Here is a 10431-nt window from a genome sequence, read left to right as displayed (position 1 = left end):
CTATATTTGCTGGAGTTTAGAAGAATGAGAGGTGATCTCATTGTAAAATGAGGGGGATTGACAGAATAGTTGCTGAGAAATTGTTGCCTGGAGAGTCTAGAACTAGGTGTCATAGTCTCAGGATAAGGGATCTACCTTTTAAGACTGAGATGGAGAGGAATTTCTTCACTCAGAAGGTCGTGAATCTTTGGAATTCTGTGCCCTAAAGTGCTGTGGAAGCTCAGTCGTTGAGTATGTTCACAGCTGAGATAAATAGATTTTTGGACTCAAGGAAAATCAAGGGATATTGGGGATTGGGTGGGAAAGTGGCATTGAGGTCAGAGATCAGCCATGATCTTGTTAAATGTCAGAGCAGGCTCGAGGGGTTGTATGGCCTACTCCTGCTCCCAATTCTTACAATGGCTTGTTTAATGTTAGCTGAATGGGGAATGGAGCTAGTAGTTTGTGCGTGGACAATTCTTCACAAATTAAGGGATTTGTCCCAACTGCAATATTTAATGCTCGAAAGTCACTGCCCTCAACTGCTACACTATCACCTCCTTCGAGGATGGCAGAGGGTTCATCTGCAGTCAGTCAGTTGTAATGCTCCTACTACCATCCTGATTGAGATCAGCTGGCTCTGCCCAGACTAGGAATTGAACCTGTAGTCTTCTGGCTCAATCGCACGCTGGTTTTACCAACTGAGCCATTATAAAAATTGAAGACGATACTGTACTTAAAGGGGAAATCCTGTTTTGGATGGGGACGGATTAGCATGGTGTATTCTATTGGGATCTGGTGAAACTGACAAAGTCTCACCCAAGTTGTGCCAATCCTCTCATGGCTATAAACTGTGTGAAAACAATCGTCAATGGAAAAGTCAGAAGTTGAAGGAAGGGGTTTGTGTCAGTGATTCCACCTAATCCTGCACAACCCCGATTGTGAGAAACAAGGAAAAGGAAAAGGAAACCCACTGAATTTATGAAGGAAGGAAACTCCAGATTTTCTTTGCAATTTATTTGTAAGTTTACTCATACAGAACACAGAATTGAAGCTGAGTGTTAGAACAGATCTGTAAGCTACAATCACAACTCACTACTCTGGAATCTAAACCAATTTACAACCAACATGTTTATGGAAAGTAAGAAATGTTAATCATATTTTGTACTGAACTATGGCTACGCTTGCATGGGCTATGGCAATCAGTAATTATATGGAAAATGTTTATCGTGATTAAAAAAAGTTGACCTTGACCACTATTGTATAAGCAGCTTTTGATTTCCATTTATATAGCTTTTGGCCACAAGCATAGTGTGTCCCACATATACCATGAAAGAAACTCACAATCTAAGAGTGAAGTATGACTGATTTTTTGATCATTAGAAAAGGTGGATATGAAAGAACAATTTGTATTCATGTGTAAAATCAGTAAAAAAAAGATTGCTCAAGTGTAGTATTGTCGATCAGCATTTTAATAGTAAAATGTTATTTAACACAGAAATGGTCAGAATTATCCCAGGATTTGTAGCATATGAAAAACCAATTGGCTGAATGTTACTGACTGACAGGTTAATGAAATGGATAATCACCAAATACAGACTCAATTAGTGAACACTTAGCTCAGCTTGAAATTACTGCATTTTTGACATTGTTTCAAAAACCATAACCACAAGAAAGTGCTGCACTCTCTGCTGTATTAGGTTTTTAGCCTAAACTGAAACTGATTGCATAAAGGATTGTGACAGTCAGCCTTTTTTCAGTGAACATTTTTCAAAAATAAAGTTAGAGGCTTATTCCACGATTAAATCTGCGACAGATAACATTTGTGCCGCATTAAGTGCTGGGCAATGACCATCTCCAACAAGAAAAGGCCTAACTTGAACTGACCTTCAATGGCACCATCACTGAGGCCCCCAGCATCAATATCCTAGGTCTTACCAATGACCAGAAGCTTAATTGGACCAGTCATATCAACACTATGGCTACAAGAGCAGGATAGAGGCTGGGTGCTCTCTGACCAGTGGCTGACCTCCTGACTCCTCAATGCCTCGCTGCCATTTACAAGGCTTATGTCAGCAGTGATAAAATATTCATTACTTAGCTGAATGGATACAGCCACAAAATTTTTAAAACCTCAACACTATCCCAGACATAGCAGTCGGCTTGATTGGGATTACCACAGAACTCAATATCTGGCGCCCTGTGGCTGTGGTATGTACAAACTACAAGATGCACTGCAGCAATACACACCAAGCTTATTTTGACAGCACCTCACAGTCCCGTAACCTCTACCACTAAGGACAAGAGCATCAATGCTGTGGGAACATCATCATCTTCAGATTCTCATTTAAATCACTCAGTATCTTGATTTGGACATATCCTACTGCTCTTTTATCATTGGGGTAAAATCCTGGAATTACTCATCCAACATCATTATGGGAGCACCAACATCACAAGGCCTGCAGCAGTTCATGGAAGGGCCCACCATCATCTGTTCAGCCCAACCAGGAATGGGCAGTAAAAGCAGCCTTGGCAACATCACTTGTATCCCAAGAATAATTTTTCTTATAAAGGGAGGCCAAATGTAGAAAATATAATGACTAATTTTTCTATAATAATGATGAATAGGTGGAATAACTTTAAATTTGCCACAATGCTCTCATGGAGGTCAGGATATAATAAACACAATAATTCTTGTCAAGTATTACAGTATTTTTCTTTTGAAAAAATCCTTTCATTTATGATTTTGAATTATATTTAGAACAATGGCCACGTTTTAATGAATTGCAAAGGTAGGAAGCCAATCAAAAGGTTAGATGACATCATAATCTGTGTACATGATGCATTAATAGTTAAGAAATAAAAGCTGAATTCCATGATTGAATTAGCTCCTAAAATTAACTCTAGACTCACTTCATTTGTTGAGCCATTTGAAGAAGTGACATAGGACATCAACCTTTTCCCGTGTCCTAACATCTTTAGGTACATTACATTTGTGATGTTGCATTTTAAAAAATTTGTTCATGGTATGTGAGCGTCGCTGGCAAGGCCAGCATTTATTGCCCATCCGTAATTGCCATTGAGATGATGGAGGTGAGCTGCCTTCTTGAACCGCTGCAGTCATGTGGTGAAGGTATTTCCGTGCTGTTAGGGAGGGAGTTCCAGGAATTTGACCCAGCAACGATGAAGGAACAGCGATAGATTTCCAAGTTAGGATGATGTGTTACTTGGAGGGGAATTTGCAGGTGGTGGTGTTCCCATGTCCATTGCCCTTCAAAGTGGTAGAGGTCGCAGGTTTGGGAGGTTCTGTCGAAGAAGTCTTGGCGAGTTGCTGCAGTGCATCTCGTAGATGGTACACACTGCAGCCACGGTGCACCATCATCATACCAGTGGTGGAGGGAAAGAAAATTTAAGGTGGTGGATGGGGTGCCAATCAAGCAGGCTGCTTTGTCCTGGATGGTGTTGAGCTTCTTGAGTGTTGTTGGAGCTGCACTCATCCAGGCAAGTGGAGAGTATTCCATCACACTCCTGACTTGTGCCTTGTAGATGGTTGGAAGGATTTGGGGAGTCAGGGGGAGACACAGTATTTATGTGGCTAGTCCAGTTAAGTTTCTGGTCAATGGTAACCCACAAAATGTTGGTGGAGGGGGATTCAGCGATGGTAATGCTGTTGAATATCAGAGGGCAGTGTTTAGACTCTCTCTTGTTGGAAATAGTCATTGTTTGGTACTTGTGTGGCACGAATGTTACTTGTCACTTATCAGCCCAAGGCTGAATGTCATCTAGGTCTCACTGCATGCAGGCAAGGATTGCTTCATTATTTGAGGAGTTGCGAATGGAACTGAACACTGTGCCATCATCAGCGAACATCCCCACTTCTGACCTTATGATGGAGGGAAGGTCATTGATGACACAGCTGCACATGGTTGGACCTAGGACACTGCCTGAGGAACTCCTGCAGCGATGTCCTGGGGCTGAGATGACTGCCCTCCAACAACCACAACCATCTTCCTTTGTGCTAGGTATGACTCCAGCCTAGGGAGAGTTTTTGCCCTGATTCCCATTGACTTCAATGTTACTAGGGTTCCTTGATGCCACACTCGGTCAAATGCTGCCTTGATATCAAGGGCAGTCATTCTCAGCTCACCTCTGGAATACAGCTCTTTTGTCAATGTATGGACCAAGGCTATAATGAGATCTGGAGCCAAGTGGTCCTGGCGGAACCAAAACTGAGCATTGGTGAGCAGATTATTGATGAGTAAGTGCTGCTTTATAGCATTGCTGATGACACCTTCCATCACTTCGCTGATGATTAAGAGTAGACTGATGGGGCGGTAATTGGTCGGATTGGATTTGTCCTGCTTTTTGTGGACAGGACATACCTGGGCAGCTTTCCACATTACCAGGTGTCAGTGTTGTAGCTGTACTGGAACAGCTTGGGTAGAGGCGTGGCTAGTTCTGGAGCACAAGTTTTCAGCACGACAACCGGGATGTTGTCGGGGTCCATAGCCTTTGCTGTATCCAGTGCGCTCAGCCGTATCTTGATATCACGTGGAGTGAATCGAATTAGCTGAAGACTGCCTTCTGTGACGGTGGGGACCTCATGAAGAGGCTGAGATGGATAATTCACTTGGCACTTTTGGCTGGAGATGGTTGCAAACACTTCAGCCTTGACCTGTGCACTCGTGTGCTGGACTCTGCCATCATTGAGGATGGGGATGTCCATGGAGCCTCCTCCTCTGTCAACTACCATTCACGACTGGATGTGGCAGGACTGCAGAAGTAACAAAAGCATGGATGAGGAATTCAGCAGCAAATGGGCGGAGGCAGTGGCAGGGACAGCACTGTTACAGAGATGGAAGTAGGCAGTCTTTGTGATGGAGATGATATGCAGTCAGACCTTCATTTGCTTTGGGATGCTGTGATGCTATGAAAGGTGCTATATAAATGCAAGTTATTTTTCTTAACCATCCAGATCATCCTGGAGAGCAAAGATAACCCCCTTCTTATCTCCACTACCAACTATCTCCTTAAATCCCTGCTCCCTTCATCTTCATCTTCAACAAGTGTGAAGAGCTCGTGGACTTTTATGTCAACAAGTATGTGATTATCTGCCTCTGATGCTTCACCTTGCCCATCAAACCTGTCCCAAGGCTTCTCCTGCTCTAACCTGGGTCTCTCTCTCTAGCTTCTCTCCCATTACCTCTATGCTCTCTCTGAGCTCTTCTTGTTCACAAGAACCACCTCCGACTCCCTTGATCCGATTCCCATCGAACTAAGGTTGACCACCCAACTTTCCTTCCTAGCCCCCATGCAAGCGGACATTGTAAATGGTTACCTCTTCTCAGATACTATCTCCCTTTTAAAACCACCATTATCACCAACTTGCTCATAAAAGGTACCCTTGACACCTCTATTCTTGCAAATTACCACTCAATAGCCATCCTTTCTTTTATCTACAAAGTTTCTGAACATGCTGTTGCCTCCCAAATCCGTGTTCATCATTCCTGCAACTCACCTGTTTGGATCTCTCCAATTAGGTTTCCACTCCTCCCATAGCGTCAAAACCTTCCTGACCAATGTAATAAACCACATCCTCCATGTTCATTTTGCATTATCCCTCCTCGTCCTACCTGCAGTCTTTGCCACGCTTGACCACATCATCCTCCTCCAACACCTTTCTGTTGTCCAGCTTGGTGGGAAAGTCCTCTCTTAGTTCCACTTTAACCTAGCCAATTGTAGTCGGAGCATCTCCAGCGATGGTTTCTCTTCTAGTCCCACATTGTTGCTTGTAGAGTTCTCAAAGAATCTATTTTTGTCTTCCTTCTCTTCCTCATCTATACACTGCCTCTTGCCGATAACATCTGCGGAGATGTGGTCAGCTTCTACATGCCAGCTTTACCGCTCCACCTTTCCTGACTCCTCCATTTCCTTTGTGTTCCCAGACTGCTTGTCCGATATTCAGACTCCACCGCAAAGATTGTCTTCTTCCACTTCCATATCTTGCTCTCCATTGCCCCTACCTCAGTCCACCTACTGCTGAAACTCTCATCCATGCCTTGGTTATCTCCAGACTCGATTATTCCAGTGTTCTCCTAGCCAGCCTCCAAATTTGCACCCTTTGTAAACTTTGGCTTGTGAAAAACTCTGCTGCTAGTGTCCTAATCCACACCAAGTCCTGCTGGCGCATCATCCCTGTCCTCACTGCCCTACATTGTTTCCCAGTCCCCCAATTTTAAAATTCCCATCCTCATGTTAAAATCTCTTCATGGCCTTACTGCTTCCTAGCTCTGTGACCTCTACAAGGTAAGGGCTACAACCATCCCATCGACCTCTCCATTCCTCTGATTCTGGCCTCTTGCGCATCCCCCATCCTCCATTTATCCATCCTCCATTTATCCCACCATTGACAGTTGTGCCTTCAGTTGCCTAGGCCCATGGTCTAGAATTGCATACTTCCCCCTCCTCCTGGAGACCCTGCTTAAAACCCAGGTCTTTGACCAAGCTTCAGGTAACCCATCAGTCCCACCCACCCCTTCCCTCAACAACTATCTGTCCCACCTGTGACAGGGTCTGTGGCTCTCGTATTGAACTGTTCAGCCACCAAATAACTCACTTCAGAAATGGAAGCAAGTCTTCCTCGATTCCGAGGGACTGCCTATGATGATGAGGTCACCCATCCTAATATCTCCTTCATTGGCACAGCATCCATTTATGCCTCTGTGAAGTGCTACGGGGCATTTTCCAACATTAAAGGTGTTATATGAATGCAAGTTAGTACTAAATGCCGTGTGACTTGATATGTACACTAGTTTCAGATATGTGAAATAAAGAGAGAGAGAAAACTCAGATACACATACCTGGCAGCTATTAATCACCCCTAAGTCATTAGTTTGAGATTGGCATCGGGACATATCACGAGATGGATACATATATGCTTTTTTGAACATTTTTTCAAAAAAGACTAGAAAATAGGAAAATCAAACTAAATCAATAATATTTCTATGTTTTTCCACTTGAAACAAACCCATTTTTCTATAACATTAGCAACAGTTTTTAAAAATCATCCTTCAAATAATAGGCATTAAGCACTTTCAAGTTTAGAGGAACAAGCTATTGCATGTTAAGAGTGACACTTGCTCTTTGAAGAGTACTATGATGGCAATGCCAAAAGATATTTGAAGATAAAAGTAATTAACCCTAGTTTTAACATAGCCCTGCACTAGCAGCACTGGCCAACAAGACTATTATGTCTAAAATATGTTGAGCTTCAGTAATACTATGTAGGGCATTCCAAATAACAAATTTCACTGTCAACACAGGTTGCGGCCCAGGACAGAGAAGCATCCCTACATTCCAGTTTATGTTAAAGCCTTTATAAAGAAAGTAAGTATTTGTGTGTAGTCAAACAGTTAAGGGTTTTATAGTTTATGGAGGTAGTTCGTCACCATAGCAATAGCTCTGCGTTATGGTCACCAGTAATAAAGAACAGCAATGGATTTACAGACGATGATTTATTGTTCTCTTACAAAGCATATACAAGATTCTTGGTTCACTTTTATTCTACAATCAGAACAATGATACCTCAAACCTTCCAAAGATAAATGAAAAAATTTCGGTATGCTGCAGGGAAATATATAAAATATTTCAGCAACAAATATTCAAAATAAAACACAGCTTAGCTTCCTGATGTTTTCAACTGACACACACAAGTAATACAAGTGTCAGATCAGCATGCCCACAGAACAAAAATAAGAGTATCTTTTCTCAAAATATTAGGTGGCTAAACACACCCTTAGATTTTGAGATTTTTTCTTTTCTTAATTTCATCAAAGTGCAGAATCTCAGTATTGGGAGATGGGATACCTAATTTCTCAATGAGAGTAATGAAAACAGCACCATGCACTCCCAGGTTGGGTATAGCACAGGCTGGATGCTGAGTAAAGTTCTTTCAACATGATTTGGGTCCAATTTCAGAAAAGCATTGCTACTGCAACCAAGTAATTTCCAATTTCCCACTGAAAACTTCTTAATGGCCCGTGGAAGATTATCAATTTGAGTGCCAACGTCAACGAGGAACTGGGTTGATCCTGTCCTAAATCATTTCCCATGGAAACCTTTCCATCATGGACAGATGACTTTTGGTCAACTAACCTGGATTTGATTCAACCCAGCTTCTAAAGGTGAAAGGTTAATGCACTAATTACTTTATTACCCAGGTCTCCAATTTTCATCTGGAGAACTTCTAAGTTGTTTAAATACAGGCACAGTTTTAGCTTAGATTCCGAGAGACCGACATCTATCCGTTGTTTACACTACTAAATTAGACTCCTTTATCCCAAAGGCAGACTAGTAGATCGAAGAAAAACAGAAATCCAAACTAAAAGTGCAGCAATATGAACGTGACTCTAGAGACAATGGTTACCATGTTTAGAAAAGGAATTTAACTTATTTTGTGCAAAACGCTAATGCCGCCATAGCTATGTGTCTTGTGTAAGATTATACAGTTCAGTGAATATGAACCCAGAGCCTCCAGGCAATTAAATGCCTTTTTTCATTACCTGTCTTTTGATCTTTGTCATAATTGTAATGTAGTGCAGAGATAACATACCTATTCAAATTGTTCAAATGGCATCAATATTTGTTTAAAACGAGCAAACATTAATAAGATAAAACACTAAATAATTTCTGCAAGATAGAAAATAATGATATGAAAAAAAGCAATAAACTCTCACAGGATTACTGCTGTGCACCTGTCACTGAAGAACATTTGCTGATTTGAAATTAATAAATGAGAGCAACTCGCTTTGGAACAGTAATTGTACTGTTTTTTTTAAAGCAATGCAATAATCACTTCCGAAGGCATTATATTTGGACTTGTGATTAGGGTTCCCAGACTTTGATAACAAATATTCTAGTCAATGACTAAATTGGCACAAATAATTACACTTTCTGGATTTCCATGGCTTCTTTAGGCCATTTGTAGTTATCCAATATGAAGGAATCATAATCAGGGCTGTAGATTTGGGCACGAATAAATGCTTCTTTGTCCTTGGGTTCAGGGTACCAGGCAGCAAGGTCATTTTTATAGGCGTAATCCACAATCTACAAGAAAAAATAAATCTTAGACAGCTAAACAGTTGTCACGAAATTTAAGTTGAGTATATTCAAGGCGGAGATTCATAGATTTTTGGACTCTCGAGGAATCCAAGGATACAGGGATCCGGCGGGAAAGTGTAGTTGAAGTCGAAGATCTTACTGAATGGTGGATCAGGCTCGAGGGGCCGTATGGCCTACTCCTGCTCCTAATTCTTATGTTCTTAAAAGCATTAACCCCACTGTAATGTATCGGGATTTTTGACCATTTTTTCTTTCATGGAAAAGGTTTGGGAATGAGGCATGTGTAAATGTTTTGTTTTAAAACAAAGTGAATTCGCACAAGTTTAAAAAGCTACAGGCTGCAGTCTCAGGCTGGGTGGGATGGGGTGGGGGAATAGGGAATTGAGTGTTCAAATTTGAGATTTCCACAACTACCAGGGATAGTAAGGTATTTGTGATTGCATCTCAGAATGTTCAACAAAACATCCACAACTATATGATGCAGGTGATTCGATTCATACAAGCCCAGCATGAGGTATCCTCTGAGAAGATTGTCTTGTGAAAGGGGGTCATCAATTTGGTTGACAGGCCTACTCGCAAATTGCTGAATGGGACGTAGTCAGAGGCACCCCCCCCCACCACATCTGCTTCCTGTGAATGTAGGAAGAGAAAAGGAGAAAAAAGTCACATGAGCCATCAGCCAGGTTTAAAGAGGAGACTGTGAGGAGCAGGCGTGAGCCATGGGCTTTAAACTAAGATGTAGGAGGCCAATTTTTTCCAGTTAGAAGAAAGGTAATGTCAAAATCAAACCCACAATAGGGACAGGGCTATTTTGTTCTCATTCTTCAGAAAAAGAAGTGAAATTAAGTGAAGTAATGAGGTTTGTTTCCAACTGTTACTCCCTATGTTCACTTGCTGTCTGTAAAACAGCATAATGATTTGTATCTGGCCTTAGTTCACCAAAGTGTGCATCAATCTATCTATTGAAAGATTGGAGAAGTACGTGTGAGGGCATGTGTGAAAGACATAATATCCAGTTCAAATCATGAGATCCTATTGTTAAATGCTCAGGATCCACTGTCATATGATTAATCATTGGGAAATAAAGGCACAATCAGAGCTGAAGTAACCAGCAGCACCGTACCTGAGAAAATGTTGAAGATACCCTTGGAATTTGCAACCGCCACATTATTAAAATTGAAGATATCCTCCATTAAATACAATATGCACCGCAATTGATAGATTTTTACACAAACTTTCTATTAAATATATTAAAGACAATAACATCCAAAAGAACAGTATTTGTGTAACTGCAGGATTTAAAACCAGCTATCTGGGCAGAAAGATAATTTG

General features: G+C 41.5%; 1 protein-coding gene across 2 annotated transcripts in view; it reads right to left on the bottom strand.

Annotated features, from left to right (window-relative positions):
• Nucleotides 1–7488: 7488 nt before the first annotated feature.
• Nucleotides 7489–10431, bottom strand: part of LOC139275066 (NADP-dependent malic enzyme-like) — a 279205-nt gene continuing 276262 nt past the window's right edge. For both annotated transcript variants that reach the window (XM_070892011.1, XM_070892010.1), the window contains exon 15: nt 7489–9084. In XM_070892011.1, coding sequence (XP_070748112.1) covers nt 8923–9084 — 162 coding nt within the window. In that variant the 3' untranslated portion in view covers nt 7489–8922. The remainder of the gene's footprint in view (nt 9085–10431) is intronic.

Source organism: Pristiophorus japonicus, chromosome 10, assembly GCF_044704955.1.
Source record: "Pristiophorus japonicus isolate sPriJap1 chromosome 10, sPriJap1.hap1, whole genome shotgun sequence".
NCBI classification, from domain to species: Eukaryota; Metazoa; Chordata; class Chondrichthyes; family Pristiophoridae; genus Pristiophorus; species Pristiophorus japonicus.
The sequence above is the reverse complement of the archived record's forward strand: the minus strand, read 5'-3'. Positions and strand labels throughout refer to the sequence as shown.